We start from the raw sequence: 25,726 nt of genomic DNA, 5'->3' as shown, positions 1-25,726 counted from the left end.
TGTTAAATGTGTGTTCAGTGTTGGGGAGTAACGGAATACATGTAACGGCGTTACGTATTTAGAATACAAATTATGAGTAACTGTATTCCGTTACCAATAGATGGTATTCAGAATACAGTTACATTGTTGAAATCAGTGGATTACATGACGGTACTTCTCTGTTTCACGAGTTTATTCACTCTCTCGTAAATCCACCGCTGGCAAAGCCCCCAGGAAGCAGCTGGAGACCAGGGCTGCCGTAAGAGCGCCCGGGGAGCCCCCGGCGGTGTGAAGAAGCCTCACCGCTACCGGCTCGGGACCGTTACAGGCCCGCGACCGAGGCTCTGAGAGAGTTCCGTCACTACCAGAAATCTACGGAGCTGCTGAACCGCAAGCTGCCCTTCCAGCGCCTGGTGAGAGAAGACCGACCTGCGCTCCCAGAGCTCCGCTGTCATGGCTCTGCAGGAGGCCAGCGGGATACGCCGGGTTCACAACGGACGCTGAAGCGACGCTGATAATATCACCCGTTGACCCAGTAGCATAAAAGCATAAAGTCACTTGTTGCTCCAACATTAACTGCAACAGCGTCCCAATTTAATGTCATCCATCTTCAAGAACTTCTCCGCTGTTTGCTCCGTTCAATGTCGGGTGTCGAGGGTAAATTACGTACTCTCCACTCAAGCCAATGGGGAGCCCCCCCCCCTCTCTTTTTATCTTTATGACTGCTTGTGTGTCTGTATGGATGGGCAGAGGGGGGCATTTAATAATGTGATTGGTAAAATTGGTAAAATTAAAACTCCAGGACAACAGAAGGGGAATACAAACTATGGGATGCATACTTTATCATTTATATCATATAAAATGTCATCAATATCGTTTAAAATCATTTTTCAGTGTGTTTCATGGAGCGATACGCTCGCGTCAAGCGCAAAAAATAGGCTCGACGCCGAAACGATCGCTGCACGGCGCGAGGCAGCCTTGGCGCAGGGGGGGGGCTTCAGCCTCCGGTGGGACCCGCACAGAGGTGGGAGTGGATGGGAGCCGGACATCCAGCTGGCCCACCGCATCGGCTGGGAGAGAGTTTAAACTGCTGCTGCTCCACTGACTATAACAACGCCGCAATCATACACTTAAAAAATGCAATACAAACCGGAAGTATTCCAAGTATTCAGAATACGTTACTCAGATTAGTTAATGTAATGGAATACGTTACAGATTACATTTTTGGGCATGTATTTTGTATTCTGTAACGGAATACGTTTTGAAAGTATCCTTCCCAACACTGTGTGTTCATGGATATTTAATAAATACGGCAATACTTTTTCAGGCTCTGTGTTTGACATGCATTTAGAGGTAAGGACATGATACAGGGTCAGCCTGATAGTTTTGCATGAAAAATGTATCTTGATTTGCCAACAGTTATCCGGGAGAGGAGTTAAAAAACATATAAAAAAAATAAAATGTAAGGACGTTTGTTTTCCAATTCCTGAAAATGTCCACATAAGCTTTTCTTCCACATTGTGGAGATCTGTTTTCTGTTTTAAGCACCTGAATCCATTTTTTTGTCAATAGTTAACCTTCAAAATAAGACTTTTAAGAAACCCTAACCCTACCTCTCAAAGCTTGGGACATGATCATCTTGTGCGTCAGGAACATGTGGTCAGTCCAATTTTTTGCTTGATCACACTGGAGATTTTCTTTGCTTTGTAGCATTGATGCTTTGTTGACACATATTCATTCTGTCACTGACTGGGTGAGATTTGAAATGCTGATACCGGAGGAATGCATCCATCGCCTCTTTTGTTTCTTCTCTGCTTTTTTCTCATCTACACTCACGAAACACTATTAGTAACACTACATCAACTCTGGGAAGTTCCTCCCCTTGCTCTGAAAGCAGCTTCAGAGATATCGTAGTGTGATTGATTCCACAAGATCATAGGGACTTTCCTCTGAGATTCATAATTTCTGCAGATTTCTCAGCTGCATATTCATGCTGCCAATCTCCTGTACTACCACAATGCAAAGGTTCTCCTCAATTGAATTCTGGTTAGTGTGGAGGTCGATGGAATTCCCTGAACTCACTGTCATGATGATGAATAAAGTTTGACACTTTTACTCTGTGACATATTGCATTATCTTGCTGGAAGTACAGAAGATGGTAAACTGTGGCCTAAAGGAATGAGCATTGTAAGAAATTAGACTCAGACAGACTTTGACATTAAACCATGATTAATTGATATTAAGGCCCAAAGTGTGACAAGAAAACATTCCCCAAAACATCACACCAGCAGCAGCAGCAGCAGCAGTAACATTCTGGACTGTTGACAAAAGGGAGATTGGCTCTACGCATTCATGCTGTTGAGTCTAGATTCTGACTCGACCATCTGCAGCCTCAGCAGAAATTACCAGGCTACATTTTTTTCTGTTAGTGTTAGTGAGTCTGTGTCACTGTAGCCTCACATGTCGGTTATTGGCTGACAGGAGTGGATCCTTGTGTTTTTCTGTGGAACATCCACCTCAAGGTTGGGTGTGTTGTTCATTCTGACATGAGTTGAAGAGTGATTGTGTTACCATCGCCCTTCTGTCAGCTCCAACCAGTATGACCATCCTCCTCTGACCTCTTGCATCAACAAGCACTTCTTCTCACTGGATATTTGTAGGTTTTGGTCTAATACAAACTTGGTGTGAGTGAAAATCTGAGGAAGTCAGCAGTCATGTTTTTCTGTGAATCTAATGTTTAATGTGATATTAACGGAAGCTCCTGAACGGCATCATTTTATACATTGTACTGCTGTTACATGATTGGCTGATTGGATAACAAGGCCAGTTAGGTGATAGTTAGGATATTCCTGATAAAGGGTTTGGTGTTCATGGGTTGACTTCCTGTGGATGTATATTTATAAACATTAAATATGTTCACATATTCACACTGAATAGCTTATTTAACTCCTTTAATAAATTCTTCAGCTTTGTGGTGAGACAAGCCGACATAGTCAAGTATGTTGGTGTTACTTCTCAATCAATCAATCAAGTTTTATTTGTATAGCCCACATTCACAAATAACAATTCGTCTCATGGGGCTTCTCTGCAACAATTGCTGTTCAGACTTCCCACACTGTCGTTATGAACGTACTGATTGGTCATGTAGCGACAGACATGCAAACTAATGCCTAACTTCTAACACGGTGTTAACAGGAGCGGTAATTTCCTGTATTCCTGAGTTACAGCAAATTATGTTTAGATTCCATTTAACAGCCGAGTTACGGAGCTGAGTCCTTAATAGGTTTTAATAATATCTTCTAACACTGTGCGTGTATCATCAAATCACTGCGGTGAACATGACGGTGCCATCAGGCGCACAGAGCGCACGGAGTGCACTGGAGATCACTTACAAGAAATTAAGAAACTTTCCAAATAATATCCCAGAGTGGAGGTAAGGAGCCACTGATGTGAGGGAATCGGTCCGATGCTCTAAATAAATTAATACTGCCGTGACACTGGTGCGTGATTCTGTGTGATGTGTGCATGCAAATGGAAGGAAGAGGAAGAATAGAGGGTTCAGTGATGTCTGATCTGCTGATATAGATTATATTGATCTGTGATTTTTGATCCTTTGTTTACTTCAGGCTCCGTTATTTCTATCGTCTTCATCGGTTGATGCTGTGACTCCGTCAGGACTCACGGTGGAAACCCATTGGTCAGCAGCATAATTTAATATTCATGACGTGCTTTGCATTGCCCATTTATGGTTGAAAGTGGGCGTGTGGAGGGCGGATTTGGAGGCAGATCCACATACGAACGTTTCCAGGTGGAATGTGATTTATAAAGCAAACATTGCGTTTAGGTGTGCGTGCGTACGGTTTCATAAATCGGAATTTTCTTTGGATACGCCATTTCTGGCTTTTGTGCATATTTTCACTTTTAGTATGAATCCTACACACTGTTTTATAAATGAGACCCCAGGAGCATGCGAATGTGTGTGTGGGTGTGCTCTCAGATAGCGAACACACAGGCCCCGCCCCCTCGTCCCCGCCTGCTTGCTCAGAGACACACCCAGTGAGATTAGAGCTCTTTTTAGGCTATTAGGCTGCAGCTATATGTTTAATTTATTTCAAAGTAGCCCTATGCCAGTGTATTTTCTCCTCTTCATAAGAGTTTGGTGTTTTCCTCTGTTGTAACAGTTAAAAATAGCAATAAAATGTCAACAGTTTACTTTATTGTCATTCTGTAATTTCATAAATGCAACAAACACACATATATAATAATATATGTCTCTATATATAGAGATACATATAAAACGTTATAAGCTATGTTATCAAATATGTTTGGCGGCTCCAGACAAATTTTATTTGGGGGAAGAGGGGGCAAAATGGCTCTTTTGACACAGACCCCTGGTGTAGTGAGAGGGTTGGTGTGTTATACCATGAACCTTCCTCCATAATTGATGAGAGCAGACATGATGAGTTTGACATTTGCCTGTCTTGTCTTGTTTCACTGCCCTCTTTCTCCTGTGTGAACGCAGAGCCAAAGTCAGAAGTTTACCACATTATTACCTTCTTGTCCTTAGTTGCTTCAAGCTCCACAAATTTTTCCTGACTTTTCTTAATTTCTTCGACAACTACTGTTAAGATGCCTGTGAAAGTCACATGAGTCATATGATAATACCCAATTCACTTGCAGTCATCTGAGTGCCCATAGTTGTGTTGGTCTTAAAGTGAGGAGAAGTCAATTGCATTGCGAAACCTTGATGCAGTGAATGGCTGTTAGCTTTTTGTTCCTAAATCTGAAAATTGCAGTTGCAAAACTTACAAACGTACATACACTTACTAGTCTGCCCATGCACTCTCTTACTACCTGGCAAATCCACTTCTATAATATCAATTAACCAAGTTACAAGCTTACCTGGGCTTTTGAGGGCATTAGAACATGGCATTCTGATGTACCTGGAACGTCAACATGACTATCCCATTTGGTTTGATTGGCTCTCTATCATGACACACTCTTAAGTGATGAGTGAGTTTTCAAGTGTTTCAGAAGATGTATTTGAATCAGATTATGTAATGTCTGAACACTGTATTGACTCACTTGGAGTCAGAGCATCGTTCTGGTGCACAGCACATGGTTCAGAGACTTCAGAAAGACCCCTAATCAAAATATTAAATTATTAGATAGCTTGACTTATCTTAACTGATCACACTATATTTGTTTTACTTTAATTAGCAAATTAAAACACTGACTCCATATTTTGGACAAAAAAGTTATATAGCCTCATACAAATCAATACCTGAACCTACTTTTTTTAATGTATTCAATGTAGTAGATCTCAGTAGCTAGCGTCTAACTTTCAATTCCAAATTACTAATCATAAACGTAATGTATTATAACTTTGGATTTATGTAATATATTATTTTCAATACCTGATTCCTATAGTAGTTTCTCTTAGCTTATTCTGTGACCTTTATCCCAAAACGCTATTATCAGAAGCACGTCTGATAAAGTCTCCCCCCTGCTGTACTTTATGGGGCAGTGTAGCTACAAGTGAAACAAACTAAAGCTACTATATCTACTTGAACATGTGATGTAAACATACTCAAATTAGAGAGGAAATATTAAACTTGTTGTCTTGGTTTTATTTTGAGGCCAAGCACACAAACACATTTAGCTGAAACTGTCACAAAATTTTTCTTGCACAGATTTAGCAGGACTAAATACACTCACTCAACGAATTAAATCTTAGTTGATAAAAAGTTAATGTTTTTGTTGTGCAATAATGGTTAGGAATGATACCATAAGCTGGTGTGCCTTTAGGTGTTCAATAAATTTGGTTATCAAAATAAAATATAAAACATTAATATTTAAAATATTAATATTAGATCATAACTTTAGTTTGTTTAAGTTCTCGCGGGGCACCACCCTTCACAGAAGGGAAAAGATAGCCAATTTATTGATTAAGATCAGTCTCATTTAGATCTAGTTCAATTAGAAATCTTAATATTTACTATTAAAGATTATATAATGAACAGTTAAGGTTTATAGAGTTTTTGACAGTGTAATGGTTGGCAAACTTCACAAGGTTAAAAGAAAACATTTATTATAAACATAATAAGTATAAAAACACCAATTACTAAACAAAATACTAACTAACAAAGATGTGTATGTGAGTGTGTGTGTGTGTGTGTGAGAGGGTCTCTCTGGCAGTTAAACAAAGAGAGTCACACCTTCCTGTGATCTTTTAAGATGGTCTCTAAAGGCCGATTTTTGCTTCTCCGTTTTTTCCAAAACGGACAGATAAGACCGCCCTATCCGCCGTGGAACGCCCTCTCCGAGCGCCTCGGAGAGCTTTTCGTGCACCTCTGATTTTTCTAACTGTCCGTGTTTATTTCGGAGACCCCACGTACAGCCCTTGGCTGTGATTGGTCTGCGAACGACATCATTTCCGGTCGACGTCATTTCCGGATTTCACATTTCCGGACCTCAAACTTCCTGCTTCACAATAAACACAACTACGATTCTAAGATTAATGTGACGTGTGTGTTAAGCCAGCGGAGTTGTCCGGTTGACGGTGGCTCGTTAGAGCACTGACGGCATATGTGCACGGTCACATACGGCTATAACGAGCTTTCAAAACGGCGCTAGCGGGCTAGGCTAGCGGGCTAGCAACAATGCTAACTAGGGTGGTAACAGTGCAAAAACCCGCTGTCACGACTTTAATTTCACTGCTATCATGACACTGTTTCTACAATACCGTAGCAAACAATGGGTAATAGTTAGTGTTGGGAGTCCCTGCTGACTGTGTGTCGAAGCTGGGGGGGAAGCTAGCTGGGGAGAAGCTAGCTAGCTCCATGTAGTGTTGCGGGTGGAAATCAAAGGCAGGAGTCGTCGTTCTCATGTTAAAATTAAGCAAGTTTATTCAGAGGTCACAGGTCAGGAAACTGCGGTGTCTAGCAATTGGACACGCATGGGCCCATGCATGGGCCTCCAGTCCTACGCAGTAGGCTGACAGGAAAAAAAAAGGCGCTTACACAAAGTCCGTACATAGCTTATATATTGATATACTGGGCGTGACAGAGGTTCTTGTACGCGCGGCAGTGCCTCGATGGCTGGTTCACAAGGCAGTCCCGGCGTCGCGGGTTGATGATGCTGAAAACTGCCTGTATGATTAACACCTGTCAAGAGAGGGACCGTTGAGATAACACTAAAACTGTTTCCCTCAATTTGAATGATGTACATCTTCTCGACTCAGACACAAGGTCAGACACAGAGCAAAACCACAGAAAGTGCAACGAGCATAGCAACGAACTGGTAACCATGCACATGAGAGAGGACGTCCCAGAACCAACACAATGAAGTGATTCATGAAAAGAAGATATGAAAGCCTGCTCCAAGTCCAATCTGTCCGCTGTGGCAGACAGCGGACAGATTGGACGAGTCAAAGGCAGGAGTTGAGAAGAAGAACCACATCTCGTACTGTGTGTGTGTGTGTGTGTGTGAGGGAGGGTTTTGGCCGAGGTCTGCTCATTATCCTTGTGTGTGTGTGTGTGTGAGGTGCATGAAACATCTGAAGTTGAGAAGCAGAAGAAGAATGTATGTGCGTTTACGCTCAAAGGACATTATGTGTATCTGACTACACGTTAAAGTATGTGTATGTGTGTGAACAGTTGTGTATTGTCAATAGTAGCCTCAAGCAGATTCAAGCTGTGAAATCAGCAACACAGTTGGGAAACAAGACCGGGGAACCGCTGCGATAAGAAACGATAACATCAGCATTTTGACCCGCTGGGTGTCACTTTATTTAGTTCTGTTAGTTGCCATGGTTCAGTGTGTGGGAAGCAAGCCGACAGAGGTAAATAAACACACTTGGACTTCTTCTTCCCAGAAATGGGGTAGGCTTCTCTGAGCTCGTCTTCCGTTGCGTCACCTATGGGTTTGGCGGTGAATTGTTTTCAAACGTACAGTCGTCGGACAAGTAAAAATCAAAAAGACTCTCTGGTCTCCATGCGTCCCTCTCCGCGAAACGGATACGTAGAAGCATACTGGAGCCTTAAGAGAGCACCCCCCTTCTTCTGCATAAGTGGTTTTACGACATGCAGTGGGGTTTGAGCTAATGAGGTGAGGAGATATGCGTGTATGTGTGGATGTTAAACAGATATCTGAAAGGGTCAGAGAAATCCTGTGAGGAGCGTATCTAACATTTAACTTTCATTTTACTTGTAACCACAATAACACAACCTATATCAAACTTTAAAAACACCACGACGAATCAAATAAACAGTCTAGTCTCATTATTAAGTCCAGTGTTACCCGTCCTCAGAAAGGAAGAAAGTTGCTGTGCAGTTCGCCGTTCGCCATGGCTTTGTGTGAAGTCTCTGGTTGGTCGTAAGGTTTCTGCTTTCGCGGTTCTGTTGTACTGTGGCTCAGATGCTGGTTTGAAGTTCTTACTTACAGGACACCGAGTCGCTGCAAGGATTCTGGAAGAGGCTTGAGATGCGTGGAGGTTTCCTCGAGAAGATGAGCTGGAAGCTCGACCTTTGCCCTCCGGTTGTTGTATAGAGAAGATATGAGCTGGAGGAATCCGGTTCCTCCACTCGCCGATGCAGGAGGAAAGGCCGGCAGCCTGCTGTCCTCAGTGGTGATCGGTGGAGAAAGAGAGTGAAGCAGCCTGGACCCCCCTCCTTTGGAGTTGCAGGAGAGGCGGCTGGCCGCCTGCTGTCTTCGTGGGAATGAGAAAAGAGAGCTGGAGCTGCCTTCGGCCCCCGACGGATTGGAGAAAGAGGAAGAGTTGGGGGAGCCTTGGTCTTTTATAGAGGCTATTGCCCCCAGGTCATGGGACCAGAGTGACCAATTGGAGTTGATCTTGGGTGGCTCTTGGCACCTAGGTCTGAAGATTGCTGAAACAAAGAGGACCTGTGGCCTCCTGGGAGATTGAGTTATTTGACCTTCTCAGGACAAAGAGAACACGTTGCACTCTGGGAGATTGAGTTTGCTTCAGCACATGCGGCTTTCTCGAGGCAAAGAACATGTGCTTTCAGGTTTTGTCTTCCCATACAGGCCTGAAAGAGAGGCCTGCTTTTTGCACAAAAACCATGTCCCAACATTTTATATGCAGTTCTGTCAGTGTTAATACTGGGTTGGGAGTTTATTCTGAAGAATTCAGAGGTTGTGACAAAAGGAATAATATATAAGAAATATAAGAAATATATAAGAAAATTAAAGAAAACTTTACTAGACACCTTTTACAATACAATCAGTAGACCAGGTTTTCCCTTCTTGTTTATAACTGTTAATGTTGACATAACAGATATTCTATCATGATAAGACATTTTGTAGTAAAATGAGGGAGGAAACTGTTTTTATGTATTCTTTCTCACAGGAATTTAGGCTGTGAATGACATCACTGACAATAATTCTACAATTTCTTAAACATCTCTCAATTACTGCTGAGTCTGTTTTAAACTCCCGAGTTGTCTGACTGAACTGTACTTTTTACCAACAGCTGGCACACTGCAGATATATCTTCATTAAATCTTTTCACACAGCACACAACTAACCTCATGTTCTACTTCTTAATGTTCAACAGATAAGAACTGATGTTTGTTGGTCTTTATTTACAAAAATGCATCCCATCAAGAGAGCAGATGAGAGATGTTGATCAGCCTTTACATACTGTACATAGTTTGCAAACACATTAACACAAACAGTAGTTCCAGTATGCCAACTGCTGCCGTAACAAAGTGCGTCGTCTGTCTGTCTGTATTTGCATTTGTCAGCAGTTTCCATTAGGTTTGCTACATCCTGCTCAAAACACAGTTCAGGCCTTGCTGCATTACATCACCAAACAATGAAACAGACATATCATTAGATTTCTGTCTTATAAGGAAACTAAACACTTTGTATCCAGGCAGCTGACAAGAACAAAAACTGCTGGTAATCTTGAGTGTGCTGTGGCTTTGTAGCTGCTGCACATTTACCAGAGACCCCCGCTAAGGAAGATTTTGTTTGAATGCACCATTCACAAAAACCAAACATACAACATAAAAAGATTTTTCTCTTAACATTGTAGTTTCACATCAGCACTTTAGACAAATGCAAAACAAACCCTCCAACATATTTAATTTTTGCTGCATGATTGTGTCTGTGTTTGTTTGTCACAGATTGAGGTGATGCATGAGGAAAGCCAAGGAGGTTCCACCCACGTCATGTTAACGAACGAGACAGAGGAAAGTTTGTCCAACAGACGCAGGTGAGAACGTCTATCAGCAGGAATGCTTGTGTCTGATTTTTTTCATCAGAGTGTCCCTGCTTACAGGAGCAAAATCTCAAACCAATGTGTCTGATGAAGCTGCATCTGACATTTAATTTAGAATTAGCTGAAAAAGGTTTGTAGGTGTTTTTTAACTATAGAATAAAAAACAACCCATTAATTTACATCATATGGTGAATATATGATCCTCCCCCAGAGGTAACAAAAAAAAATCCTTATAAGATCATGGCGATGATGATGACCATGCATGGCCAAGGTGATTCAGCATGTATCAGCATTATTCTTCAAAGATACCGATGTTTAACAGGATGCAGAAGTGGTCAGAGAAAAAGGAAGCTTGGGTCACAGGAAAAGAATGATCAGAGTGAGACCAAGACAGGGGAAATGGACTGAAGGGACAGAGAAATTAAAAAATAAATGAATTGACAGATAAATTCTCCTTTAAGAGAATAATTTGTAATGTTATGTTGTAGTTTAGTTAAACAGTAAACAGATTAACCACAGAGATTGTATCATGTATGAACATACAAAAAGAACCAAACAAAACAGGCATTCATTCATATCACTCTGATAACAATGACAATCTAAAAACAAGCTGACAATGAAAAGGCTTAAGTATCACATACTGGTAATCAGCACACACACTTTTCCTGCAACATATGCATATAGACTGCCCTTCTGCACAATAGGAGAAACAAGCACATTTGATTTCAGAATTATTGATTGATTTATTGTAAATGCTATACCAAAATGACTTCATAGAAAAATAAATTTATAAAACTTAATGCAAAGTAAACTCTCTGTTCACTATCATCATCATGTCGATCCAATTTTACTTTTTACTGCCATATAGGAGCTTATACATTTCAGTGTTGGTTGCGTGTTGGTTGTCACTGCCTCGGGACTTTACGCAGATCAGTGTGTGGTATGTGTTTGAACATGTGACAGTGAATCATCACTGACTGAAATCCTCTTCACTGCCTCACATATTAGTCAAAGACTTCTTTGCTGTAGTAAGACCTTTGTTTTGCATCTACTGTCCGTTGACATGTTCAAGGATTATCCCACATGTAGACCTATTATCATGTGACAATTTTATCGCTGTTAAATATGCTAATGATCAAGTAAAATATAATTTTCTAAAAAGGATATGAAAATCTTCTCACATGATGCCCTGTGTTCTGCATTACGGCCTCAGTTTCACTCACTACTTCCATTGTTTTCCACCAAACAGCTCTACCTACCTACAATTAAAGTAGTCAGACATTACTGAGGACTACCTTGAACCTGAGAATTTAGTAACTAAATTTTTTTGCTGCCGCAAGAAACACTTAAATTTTTTTTAGAACTTTGTCAACTTTTTGCCGTATCAATTTAAAGGTTGATGACATCATCCAGGTTCAAATTAGATGTCTACTTATCATAGTTGACCTGTTTGAGTTACATACTTTTCTTTCTTCTCAAAATGAAGATCCTTTAATGTAATATACTCCTAAACAGGGGATTAAGCAGTGACTTCCTTTGACCATCTGCTTCTTTATGTCTCTTTTGCAACATTTTAGTGAAAATAAGGAGTAAAACTATAATTTCATGCAGAAAAATGTTGTGTACGATACTCGTTCTCTTACAAAGAGGTATGCTGTAAGGGCAAACAAGTAAATCAACTGCCCTGGAACCCTCGGATTTTGTAAAACCTTTGTAAATAACTTAGTAGGTAAAATTATGAATCCAACACTTTTTACAAGTTGCTGAGTATCTGGCTGGATGTGGCATTTTCTTGTGTCTCAATAGGAAAATCCTGATGCATTTTATCCGCCTGATGAGATTGAGTCATTCACAGCAGTACTAAAAACAAATTCAAAAGTCAATGGTGCAAGAATGGACAGGATTATCTAGTTGCATGCCGGAAATAAGCAATGATTACAAATTACCCATTAACAAGCACCTCATTTTGTTGTTTATATGCAAATTATTCTCTCTTATTGATACATCTTCTTAGCCTATGAGTAAGTCTTTTGTCAGACCAACAGTCTAAAATCCAAAGCTATTAACGATGGAACAGAGAAAACCAGAAAATTCCCACATTTATAGTCTTTTAATGATTTAATTGCCTCAGTTGCATAATAATTAATAGTATTTAACAGCTGGTTCAGAAATGATGTCAGACTTTCCAGAGAGAACAAATTTTCTTCAGGGGTTGGCAAGTGAATAACAATGGATGTGTGGTCACCGAGACAAAAGATCCTCATGTAAACAGAACCTTGGGGTGACTTTTACCTCTTTTGTCCTGAACTTAAAAAATGTGAAACCCAATTCTGCTATGATTGAATAACTACTAGGTTAATGTTTGGTTTACATAACAGCTTTGATCTTTGTTCCAAAATAGCACACACATATTACAACCAGCAAACAGTGAAATAAAACGGCATTTGTTTGTTCAGCACATTTAGCATACACACTCTGAGCATCATCTAAAGACCTCTTATGTAAAAGCAGCCATACAGGGGTATGTGGTCTGATAATATGGCAGACAGAGCAGCATCGCTCTCACTGCTGTGCAGTACAGATTACCCTTAAATCCTCTGTACACTGTAGCATCTATTGTTGCTTGCCACAGTGAGCGCACGTCTGTAGCGTGACCGTGTGATGTGATCATGTTATCATAGATGCAGGGGTGGTATGGAGCCTTGCCCTCCCCTGAAATGTGCACATGCTCCTTGGGAGAAACCCCCATGACATTGGCACAAATTCCCATGAAAACATCATCGATGTAGATGGAGGATTTCAACATCAGAGTTGCATGGTAGATTTTAGCGGCCACATCCCCTGAAACTACATATCCTGCTCCAGCTGTGTAGTCTGGATAAGAAGGCCAGGGGTACAGATCATAGGGAACAAAATACTTGCTGTCTTTACGGCGGTTTGGAGGGGATCCTCTATGTACATGTCCAACCCATAGATGTCTAGCCCCTGACTGGCTACTCATGAGCTGCCTCAAGTACTTAACCAAATTGGGCATGTGAATAAAGATATCATCGTCCGCAGACATTAAAAACCGTGCTTGAGGACAGTACTCATGGCACCAGTGGAACTGCAGGATCAGTTTGGCAGTCAGGTTGTGGAATGTGTCCGCAAAGTTTTGTTGAATCAGGTCTCTATAGGCTTGGTCTTCCTGCTGCAGTGCAATCTGAACTCTTGTTCTCCGCTTGATATGCGGGTGCATGCCGAGGGCAAACACCACCTTCACGTTTGCCCTTAGTTCTGACAAAAGGAAGCTCTCATTTCCCCATGTCTCCCTGATAGCCTGACGCTGCTCAAAGTTCTCTGGTGATGATTTCACGAACAGAAGCAAGAGGACATCCTCCCAGCCATTTCCATCACCTTTACATTTACCTGGGTGGTTAAGGAGGTATGGATACCTCCCTAAACTCCAATCCACACTGTCAGAACCATCCTGACCATGGTGATGTTTGGAAGCGATGCTGAATGATGAATTGAGAAAGTCATAGCTGTTGACCAGATAGCGGTACGTATAGGATCTCATGTGGCTGACTACATGGTGGTCCAGGTCCTCCCAGGAGACCATCACCATACACAGTACCAGGCATGTGGTCATCAGCTGTACGCACTTGAACTTGTGGATGCGACGAAAATGCATTATCATCGCGACTCCTGCTTATTTCTGTCTTAACAGTGACTGCCTGTTCAGACTTCTACTCTCCGAGAGCTATGTTTTCTGATAGCAGAGTATTTTATTTAATCTTAGCTTCCTTTCACTCTCAAATTTGACCTCTCAATTCTCACCTTCAGTCTCTAGTGCTCCTTTCCTTAATCTAATTGTCTTCCTTCTCATCTTTTGCTTTAACTTACATCGTCTGTCTCGACTCACACATATCCTCTTTTGCTCCTCCTGCTTCTGACCTACCAGCTGGCTTCTCTTTTTGATGCTGTCAAGTCCAGTAGGCCTTTGTCAGGCTTTGTCTGGGTGCGCCGTTACTGAACTTTTTCTGCTGTGTGAAGCAAATGCTTTGATTCCACATGATGATCGACCAATTCACATAATTTTTCTTCCTTATGTTCTGAGAATTCCTGGTGAGTTGACCCCTCTCCTCCACGTACTTGTCCCTCCTTCTCCTCTCTGGTTACGTTTATGTCAGAAGGCCATATAAGAGCATGTCGCACCTGAAAAGGAAAATAAAAACAATTAAGATCAGAGCCCTCTTGGATTTAATGCTTGGGCTACACACTGAAAAGGGATACACACTGGAAACCACGTATAGTATGTGTCCCGGGCCAAATGTATGGAGAGCCGGAAGAGAAGGCGGAGCAAAGTAGGTTTGGCTCGGTTCGGTTTGCTTTTCCATGGTTTTGTATCATTGTATTGTTGTGTTTTTGTCTCTGAATCAGATAACATGTCTGAAGATGTCACCTTGGTATCTGAGGAAAAAGGTCCAGAAATATCTTCTCACATTTTATTGACCAAGGAGATAGCCTGCACGGCATCAGCAGACAAGTATAGCCTTACCTAAGTCCTAACCCCAAATATAGAGTGGAGTACTACGATTTAGTTCTGGATTTAATCACTTGAATTATTATATGATTTATTAGTAGTTTTATTGTTTAAATGAATTGAGTTCCCATTCTAACATTAGGAAATGCAGTGGACACGGCTTGTGGTCTGCTTCATTTAAAAATATTGTTCAATAATAATTAATAACTCCTGTATTTCTATGACAATTTTATGTTTCTCCAGACAATATTTTTTAGTATATTCCAGATGGAATATATTAAACTTTATTGAGTTTACTGAGTTTATTGAGTTGACTTTGTAATCACTCTCTCTAGGACACTTTTTATTATTATTTTTAGTGTGGTATTTCACCTTTACACTATTATAAAAAACTGTTGAATTGGATGTCATCTACTTTAATTAATTTCTAAGTTACATTATTTAACACTATATAGTATCTCTATGCATACTGTATAGCAAAACATGCACATGCATGTAGTGCTATACATGTACAGTATATATAGTTACCTTCTGTTCTTTTTTGTGCAGATGATATGGTGAAGGTTGATATGGTGATGGATACCAGAGGAATTACTGCTGGAAACCATTTGTTTAAATCATTCTACCTTCCTATTGCTGTCCACTCCTGTTCCTGCTCACTGACAAACAAAATGCCCTTAGTCAACTGGTTTGATTTTGAAGTAAACAAGATGTTGAGGAAAATGTTTTCACCTTTCTGTACAGTTCACTGTAGTGAGGTGATATACCACAAATGAAACGATTTCCCATCACATAGAACTAGCTGAACTCCACATCTAACAATTATTATCAACATACAGAGCTGTGATTTTGAATGCTTCAGTTATACTGTCTCTAAGTGAGAAGTAAGGGGTACCAACAAGAGTCCAACAAATCAAAACTAAATGTAAGCCATACTTTTAGGGGTCAAACTCAGTGCAGGTGATTCTTTTACTAGAGCAGAGCAAATGTTTGTTTGACTGTTTGCTGTCTTGGCCAAAGGATATGCTGTGAATTCCTGTAGATTTTGGTTGAGATATCAACCCCCTGCCCACATGCTTGATGAGTTTGTGGTTTATCAAAGTGAATTTATTAAATTAGGAAACCAATGGTTAGCAGCTAACGTAAGCTATGAGGCATATCCAGATTGTTTGACTGCTGCCGAATCATAATAAAGAATAATACAAGTTTAAATTAGTATCACACTGCTAACACTGCTAACCTTGTTTTACCTTGGCCAACTCTTAAAGTTTACAAAAATCTTGGGTTACACGAGATGAATTTAAAGCAGTAGGAAAATGACTATTTCACAATCTATTTTCCTCCTTAAACCCTTTCTTATTTGTTTTTGGTTTAATAGCAAATAAGGCATAAGGCATTTGGTGCATTACCTTTGTAATACACAAAATAGGAAATAATTTTGATGGGCTGCTACGCTGGAACATGCAATTGTTGCTGCACGCGTTGCTGTTCCTTTGCTTACAAATGTCTGAAAAGTAGTTATGGAGAGAGGAAAGCAGTGATATAGAGCAAGACGGAGAGAGATGGACTTGACTGTGTTGTGGTGATAGGGCCCAGTCGTGCAGGAACCGTGTCATTATATGTGACTTATGGTCTATGTGATCATTTGTTATCGATCACATCTGCCCCCTTCCCGGGCCAACTAATTTTGGTCAAGCCGCGTGTCTTTACCCACCTGCTTACTTCAGCCCCCAACACAATAATCACCACTGTATACTATAAACACCCCAAAAACGGTCTGTTCACCTTGTTAACTGACTGCCTTTAACTCTGCAGAGGATTCTGTGAATGTAAGTGCTGACCGAGCACAAAGAACAATAATAGAGGGGCTTTTCCCAAACAGAGCCCCTGAGCAGAGAAGCTGGCAACGTCTGTGCAATGTTGCCAAATAGAATAAAACACTTTCCTACAGCAGCATATTTTGACTGGGGTCAACCAACAATAGAGGGCTCTGACAACACATGATCTTGTGACTTAACATATAACTAGGGCTGCGAGCAGCACTCTGTGGGCGCCAGCACTTGCTATCTCAGGACCTGATGCAGCCTTTGTTACTTTTTTAACAAAAAACATTTTTGTATCACTGCCCTTCTAATGCTCAACATTGGTCAAAAATGACCTGTATTCATTCCCTGAGTTATTTCATGCATGAGTTTTTCTTTTGCTTTATGTTTGAAATAAATGTATTTCATAATTGAATATTCTAATTATTCATTAAATATCTTGCTTTTGATCACAAATCATTATTTTCCCTTTTTCCTTTCTTACTTAATAAACATACTTAAGTTTGTTTGTTAAGTAAGAAAGGGTAAAAATGGGTAAAAAATGACTGATTGATACGCATTTGAAAATATGCTTTTTGATTTTCTCTATCCAGAGTGTTGGTATGGCTGGACACAATAATTTCAGACTTACGGTTGAAATGGTCATAAAGATGCTGATGAACAGGATGAGGAAAATGTGGAGGCAATTCTTGGTCTTTATACTGAGTCTGAAATCTCTGATGCTGATGACCTAGACTATGCTCTACAGGTTAATGAGTTAATGAAGAAGCCCTTAATGAAGAAGGAAGAATAAGTTATAAAAGAATATATCAAAGAAACATCCAGCCATGCATCAAAAATAACACAGGAAATGAATACGGGCCATGTTTGACCCGTGTTGTGCATTAGAAGGAGTTTGCATAGCTTGTGTATCAAAGGGTTAACATATTCAGAGTAATCATCTGAAAAACCCAACTCAACAGTGCAGTAAATCGAGGAAAATACCATAATGGCACAGAAGATGAATGACCGACAGCGGATATATTTGCTACAGAACCTTGCAGAACTGAGGGAAATGAGAACGAAAAAGAAGAGCAGACAAGAACTGCAGAAGATGAAAGAAAGGTTCATCATGTGACTCTAAGTAATGGATTTTTTCACGGAATTCAGTACACACATGTATCATGACCGGACAAAAAAAACAACTCCCGACATCAATTTGAGTAACGCAACAGGAAGTTGGCCATTTTGGATTCAGTGGCCATTTTGGCGACTTTACACTAGACGTGTGCATCTTCACTAACCTCATGATTTGATTACAATTTCATTCACAACATCGATGAATCTCAATGCATTTCAATGTATCACATCCACAATTAACTGTATTACTGCACATGGCTGCTTTTTCATCAGTTAATAAAATCTGTCAGACAAACATGAACTCTGATTTTATTTAGAAAGTGCTTTAAAAATACGATCTACTGTTACTGTTATTACAATTGTGCCGTAATTGACTAAATAAGGTTTTCAATTCAAAATCTGACTACAACGGTGAGTCTATGACAGTGGTCAGTGCGCTCCACACTCATATGACATTAATTCAGTTTAGACGTATTTGCTGCTTAAAAGAACACAATTCTGATTACAGCCTTTACTCTATTAAGGTGTGCCCACCTGTCCCCCCTTAGCAGCAGCACTGCACTGAGGTGCATTACTCTGCAAGTGAACAAGTGACTCTCCTCATCTGATGTTTCCTAATCACTCACTTTATAAAAGCCTGTTGAATGATGGTGGCACTATGACCCTGAGTTAATTTTGACATATGGAGCTTTTAAGTAAAAAATGTGCCTATTGGACAATGCACATTGGCAGTGGTGTATAAAGTACTTGAAAGCCATACTTGAGTAAAATTACAGATATCTTACCTGAAAGTGACTTCGGTGAAAGTCTTAAAGAAGCTCATATTAAATTTACTTATGTATCAAAGTACAAGTACCAAAATTAAAAATGCAAAGTGCTTTTTATAGTAGGCCTAGACACACACAAAACAACCCAAAATGTTTCTCCTCAAGATGTATTTCAACTGACTGAAAAATTATAACAACAATATGTATATAATGTATAATCTTACAAATTTGAAACCCTAGATGCTGAGGTTCAAATAGTAATGGACTAGTGCATCTGAACTGAACCGATCTCCTGCATAATTCTAAAAGGAATAAATGGATTGGGAATGTGCTCGCGTTGATTAAGTCCCTGCCCTTTGTACACACATCGCTACTCCCAATTGGATGGTTTAGTGAGGGTCCTCGGATCGGCCCCTCCAGATTCGGTAACGGCGGAGCGCCGAGAGGACAATCTAATTGGAATCTCTACAGGAAGTAAAACTCGAAACAAAGTTTCTGATGGTGAACCTACGGAGGGATCATTACCGGTACAGCCTGCTCGACCCTGGTCGACAAAGGCATCCTGTGAATCAGTAGGTGGCGCTATTACCCTGAGTTAATTTTGACATATGGAGCTGTTCAGGCCGCGACTTTGATCATGTGACAGAATTTCGGTGCTGATTGGCCAAGGCACACTTGAGCTAGGTCCACATCGCCTCCTTTGGGGAAGGATCAACCTTCACTGCGCTTCACGGTTTGAGGAAATGTCACAATTCTGACCTCGTTCTTATAGCTTGTCTGAGCTCATCTGAGCTATATATTGAAAGCAGCCAGCAGCAGTGCATCAAAGTATAAAACATGTCACTTCCTGTCGCCAGCAGGTGGCGCTGTGACGATGAGTCAGTATTAACATATGGATCTGTCCAGGTCGGGACTGTGATCGTGTGAAAGAGGGTTGAGTCTGATTGGACAATTGGTGTTCGACAAAAATTCAGGACGTAACGACGAGGAGTACATCAAAGTCTAAGACAAGCAAAAAATGTCAAGGATCTTCAGGGAGTCAAGATGCCACCCAACGAATTTGAAGTTGATCTGATGAAAGCTCTAGGAGGAGTTTGTCAAAATACATAATATGTAAAACGGCCAAAATTACCACAGAAAACAAAATGGCTGACTTCCTGTTGCGTCAAATTGGTGCCGGGCATGATACACGTGTGTACCGGATTTCGTGAAGATCGGTTAAAACAGATGAAATTGCTGTGTTTTAGGAGGCGCTGTTGAGCCATTTTCCACGCCCATTTCGAATTACATTTTTAACAGGCCGGACGCGCCCGCAAAGTTTGGTGAGTTTATGAGTATGTTTAAGCCGTCAAAAATGCAATATATTTTCAAATTTTCACTGTTGGTGCTCGGGCCCTAATGAGAGGATCCACTGTCTAGGCTTTGTACATAATGACTCCTCTACAGTTTCATATGTGACTCTCTGAAAGTAGTAATCTTTAGTATATAGACACTTCTAGAGACACTTTTAATAGTTTTTTTAGGATATGTAAAAGATTAACCTTACTAAACTATGTTTCACTTTTTGAACATTATATTATATTATATTTGAACACTTTATACATGTGTTAATATGTAACTAACTTTTTATCTAACTTTCTCTGCAAACCACCTTCTGACAAGTGTGACCTTAGATTGCTTTCTAGCTCTTGTTGAAATATGAGCTTATCTGTTACATCTGATAAATAAACATCTATAAAGCACCTGAACCACTTTGTGTAGCTGGGTAGTGTAGTTGACGTGATGCTTTTATGGGCTGTAAGCAAACATTGTGTTATTTATACAAATTAATTTGCATGTTTCCACACGTACATGTATATCATACATAGGAAGCAGTGTCACAAAATAAGGAAACTGAAGTAAAAAAGTCAGTCTAACAATCAGCTCCATTGTGCACCTCTGTGACCCGTGGTAACCCACAACACACTTCTCTGCATATATTTACAAAGATATTTACATGTATCACTCACAAATTCTTCTTCATTTGCATAGTGTGTGTACACCAAAAATAAGTTATACACATGTTTTGCATCACCAGCATACTACATATTGCATAAAATGTCACTATGGCTTTGTGTGGAATATAAAAGTGAAAACAGATAAAGCTTAAAGACAGGTTATATGTAATATTTTGGTGATAGGGTTTAAAGCCCTGATGTAAATGAACGGATAGTTTTATGTCAGTAAGCATGTTCCACAGGTGAGGAGCACATGAACAAAAAACTGCTTCACTTTGATTGGTCTGTATTCTGTGAACACTGAGTAAAAACTGACCCAGATGACCTGTGGACCTGAAGGCCTGGATACGTCCTAAACAAGTACATCATAGATGGATTTACAGTACGTTTGGAGCGCATGTTTGACACACAGTAAGCCATGTGAAGTGACTTATTGAGCTTTACTTTCTCAGTGTTATTGAGTAGTGGTGAGCTGCAACTTTCTGGTTGATTATTAACTTGGACACACTATCTGTCTGTTCTGCTGAATGAGTCACATGATCAAGTTGGTCTATATCTTGTTCAGACATAAATCTTGCTGTGTTTTTAAGGTGGCTGCAAGTAGATTTGATACAAATAAATAATGATTTATAACTGAGACAGACAGAGAAGATTTTTGGGTTTTATCTGTTTAAAAAGAGGCAAAGTTGTTGCCTGACCTGGTATTCAGCATGAGGAGTGACTGATGCTGAAAACTTTGTTAGTTTATCATCTGTCTGTTGAATATGTTGCATGCAAAGTTTCTTTTATAGTTTCTTTTCTATGTTTCTATATTTATCAGTCACCACAACAAAGGTCTGGAGATATGAGAATAATTTGGTTAAGAAAATGTCAAGTTTTATGTGTTGAGTCTACTGGGAAAGTCCAAATTTCAACACAACAATATAGCAACTTTTTATGGGTGCCATATTTGAGCTTCTTAATAGGAATATAATATCACCCACTGACGTCAACACATACAACACACAACGAACTGTGCATCATATTTCTGAGGACCTGTAAATGGTTACATATATTACAGGAAGTCTTTTCTTGATAAAATTGGTTTGCCAGTCAGAGCATGAGCAGTGACTTTGATTATATTACTTAGTTACTTAGTATTACTGTACTGACTAGTTTGGGTTAGGCAAGTGTCAGTCATTGAAAGGTTGTGTCCTATGTGAACGATATTATAGTTTACACATTAAATAAAACAGTCTACACTGAGAAATATTAATGCACATTATAAATGATTGTAAAAAACATTTAGAAATTAGTTTGCTGCACTGTTTAATCTGCATTATTTATGTGTCAGGTAGCCAAGACATATGTTTTAAAAATACAATACACATGCATTTAAGCAAGATAGCTTCGTGCTATACTAATGGGTTTGTGCAAGAGTTTATAAAATCATGTTTTGTAGTGTTGCTGTCCTTAACAGAACCACATGTTAACTCGTCACGAAGCTGAAACATGATTTTCAGCTTTTGGACAATGCATTTACCAGTTCCTCCACACAATTTTTATTAATTTATTTTGCCTCTGCATGCAGAAGCAGTTGGCTGTCAGAAGTAGGGAGGAAGTCAGGCGTGACGATAGACGAGCAGCCGGAATGGCCAATTTGAAGCAAGTTGAGGCTGGTGCTTAGATTCTAGAATCTAGATCATAAAGATCAAATAAAAACAACAACTTCAAACTCATATTTACCAACATATCTTACAAATTAAAAATAATTTTATAAAATGTTCCTATATTTGTTGATACATTGTATGTATCAACCCCCCCCCCCCAAAAAAAACTAACTAATAAGCATAACATCAACTAAACAAGTGTATTCTGAGCGGTTTGATCCATCTTACTTTCAGATAACCAGGACAGAACAATAGCAGGTGAACTCATGCAGTAGTGATAATTTAAGTATAGGCCTCTTTGTCAAGAAGTGAAACTTGATTCATTACAGCGAGAACCATAATGTCAAAGGACTCATTTACAAGCTTTGAATCCATTGAGTTTGATAAAACAAAAACAGGATGCAGCCAACTTGTGCAGCCAATTTACACAATCTTATGCACACTACCTTTGAATAACAGGAAGTGGATGAGCAGGGGTGACACAGGGGTTTGCTGTGGCTGAGGGGTAGACCGGAAGGTCAGTGGTTCAATCCCAGTCGTCCTCTTCTGTATGCCAAAATATCCAAGATACTGATCCCGAAATACTCATCATAGAAAAAGTTTTGCCCTTAGTTGCACTTTATAAATGTGTGTGAATGGCACAACTGTACTCTAAAACAATTTGAGTGGTCATCGAGACTATAAAAGTTATATATATAGAAACCATTTACAGTAGGCTCTACCTCAAAAGTCTTAGGCCCAATCTCATTTATCGCTTTCTCCCAACCCATGATTTCGAGGGTTATCTTGCCCCTTGAATGAATCATTATCTTTGATGCTCAGCATTATTTCAGGTCTTAATCAAAAGTCTGTATGCAACCCTGCAACACTCCTTATTAAAGGAGAAAATATTTACATTTGGGGATCTCTCTCCCAGCTTGCCGGTGATTCGCAAGGCATTCTGGTTACCTCTTGGTTTGAAGTGACAAGAATTAGGACACACTTCCGATACACGGGAACACGCAAAACAGAGGGGAAGGGCTAAGGGAGGAAATTAGGCCTTTGTGTTATGTGTTTGAAGTTCCTCATTTTGCTTGTAAATGAGTAGTTTTTAATGTAAGCAAATGTCCCACTGTCGTTCGGAGCAGAGTGACCGGATGAGATGTGCTATGTCACTATCTGGCAGTGTAAATTATTTGGTTTGACAAAGATTGAGTTCTCTATATACTGATATTGGTCTTTAGATTGAATTTAATTAAATAGACTGATAACCCCAGGAAGTGACCAGGGCCATATGGATTAAAATGTCTACAGTCTCATCTTCTTTGTCACAGAAAGTCTTTAATGAAATTCCAAAGGATCAGAACATTATTTAATGAGAGAGGTTTAGAAAAGTGAGATTTGGCTATGATAATGGTCGGGGGGTTTTGTAAATAGAGAAACAGAAACCGTCAAGAAATCAGATTATCGAAAACAATTTCTATGTTGGCAAAACTTGAAGGGCCTGAAATGTAAATTTTGATGCCTCATTGTAGATGAGATCACTGCAGGTCCACAGTGAAAAAAAACTGGGTTCACAACTATTGCATAGATCGAACTCTGAGGGGATTTTTGGGTGGGAGTTTTTCCATTCAGTTTAATTTTCTCTGCACATGTTTCCTGAACCGTCAGAGGTTGGTGTAGCAAATTTCATAATTCTTACAGTTAATATTGGTGAGTAAAAACTACAGAAATCAAGCTCATATTGTAGTAATCTGACGTATCCAAGGACTGTCACAGAGGATTAGACTGAACTTCAACATGCAGCTTCTGTAAGGATGATTTATTGAAGTGAACATTCTGTTTTTTCTTTATGGTCTCGAACGAAGCAGAAGTGAGTTCATAATAGGATGCAATATTACCTCATGAGACAGTTCAGTGGCTGAGGCATAGACAGTTCAACAGAGTGTTATAGTATCAGAGTATCATTGAATCACACTGCAAACCATAACACACACAAACAGACACACACACACAAACAGACTCCACTGCGCCATGAATTAAGCTCTTTACTTTTACCATCCACTATATAGATATATATGTCATACGTTAAGAAATGTTACATCACACTGACCATATCTAAAATGTACAAATAAAATAAGTCTATCCTACTGACACTTTTGTAAAACATCGCATGAATTTGCCTACTTGTAATTGTTTTTCGTTTAATGGTAAGACAGAACTATTCTTGCTATTGCAGGCTGAGATAATGACATAATGACATATACTGTGTAGTGGTAACAGTGGTTTAAGCACAAAGTGAAACAAGAAGAAGACAAGAGAAGGGGAAGTGAAAGGGGATGCATGCTCCACAACAAAAACTGTGTGTTTCCAGAATCCTGGTCTTATACGGTTTAAACCTTATTTTGGCTCTATTGTTTTCACCAGTGAGACCTAGTAGTTGGCTCTGACCTATAGTGTCATTGTATCCCATAACAGTGTGGAAACCTGGCTGTGTGACAGTTAAGGTGCCAGGTTTCAGCATAAAACACCAAAACCACCCTGTGCCGCAGATGGGCTTCGGGAGAAAGAGATCCTGTCAGTGCGTGTCTCTCAAAAGCGAGCTATTTTTCATTTTGGATTGCTGCGGGGATAGCATACATTTTATGGATGAATACCTTTTTTAATCAAATATTTAAAAAGTGGTAATTTTTATAAAATGAGAAATCCCATAATGTTTTCTAAACTTTAAAATAAGTAAGCGTTTCCGAAACAACATGTCAAAAACAAAAAAAACTAAAACCAAGATAATCAGAGCAGTAACACAAAACAACACCTACTTAATGAGTAAGAAGGGAAAGCACACCATTTAAAGTTTACTCTTAGGTTTGTGGAGAATTAACCATTTACCAAGATTAGTTTTTGATGACTTTCTGTACTTTGAGCTCTTATGGGTTTGTTGGCTTTTACAACTTGTTTATTGTGGCTGCTTAATGCTCATTCCGAGTATGATTAATTAAAAAGGTAATTTGACTTCATTTAAAGTGACGGCCTTCAGCACACACACACACGTAAGCTGTGTTCCTGACTTACCGGGTGGTTCAGGTCCAATGGATGTGTGAGTTAAAGTACAGAAAATCCTCCTCCTCTCTGCCCAGCTCCTGTAAACTCTTCCTCTCTCTCTCTCTCTCTCTCTCTCTCTCGCTCTTGCTCGCTCTCTCTCTCTTCGTAAAAAACACACACTTTCCAACTGCTCCTTTTTTCCTTGCCCCTTCTCTGCTTTCTGCCACTTTGTCAGATTTTCCTCCACATGATTCCCCTGTCAGATGAAGTAGTCCGGCTCAGGGGAGCTTCAAATATCTTCTCTTATTTCCCTGAAGGTCTGAGCCTCTGTGCGTTTGTGAGCGTGTGTGAGCGTGTGTGAGAGATATGCTGTAGTGGGTGGGTGCATGATGTGAAAGTGGGAGGAACAACTGGCAGCAAGGGAAGACTTCTCACCTCCCCTCAGTTGTATCACTCCTTCCTCTGTCTTGTGCCTCCTATGAATGATCTGTAGTTTTGTATGGAAGTACTGGGGAGGAGTTTCAGATTGTCAGTACCTGCAACACACTAAGAATCATGACACAACATCTGAATTGTAACCATTCAGGGAACGCAGTCCAA

General features: G+C 39.9%; 2 protein-coding genes across 2 annotated transcripts in view; one reads left to right on the top strand and one right to left on the bottom strand.

Moving 5' to 3' along the window:
• mcf2l2 (MCF.2 cell line derived transforming sequence-like 2) overlaps positions 1-25,726 on the top strand; it is a 112,564-nt gene that overhangs the window by 31,551 nt on the left and 55,287 nt on the right. The window contains exon 15 of the mRNA XM_061077777.1: positions 10,131-10,219. Within this exon, the coding sequence (XP_060933760.1) occupies positions 10,131-10,219 (89 nt within the window). The remainder of the gene's footprint in view (positions 1-10,130; positions 10,220-25,726) is intronic.
• Positions 9,565-25,468, bottom strand: b3gnt5a (UDP-GlcNAc:betaGal beta-1,3-N-acetylglucosaminyltransferase 5a). The gene is made up of 2 exons (XM_061077778.1): positions 25,157-25,468; positions 9,565-14,422 (listed from the first exon to the last, which is right to left on the bottom strand). Exon 2 carries the CDS (start codon positions 13,902-13,904, stop codon positions 12,723-12,725), a length of 1,182 nt encoding a protein of 393 aa, XP_060933761.1. The 5' UTR covers positions 13,905-14,422; positions 25,157-25,468; the 3' UTR covers positions 9,565-12,722.

Source organism: Limanda limanda, chromosome 9 (assembly GCF_963576545.1).
Source record: "Limanda limanda chromosome 9, fLimLim1.1, whole genome shotgun sequence".
Classification (NCBI taxonomy): Eukaryota; Metazoa; Chordata; class Actinopteri; order Pleuronectiformes; family Pleuronectidae; genus Limanda; species Limanda limanda.
Note: the sequence above shows the minus strand (reverse complement) of the source record. Positions and strands in the feature narration are given on the sequence as shown.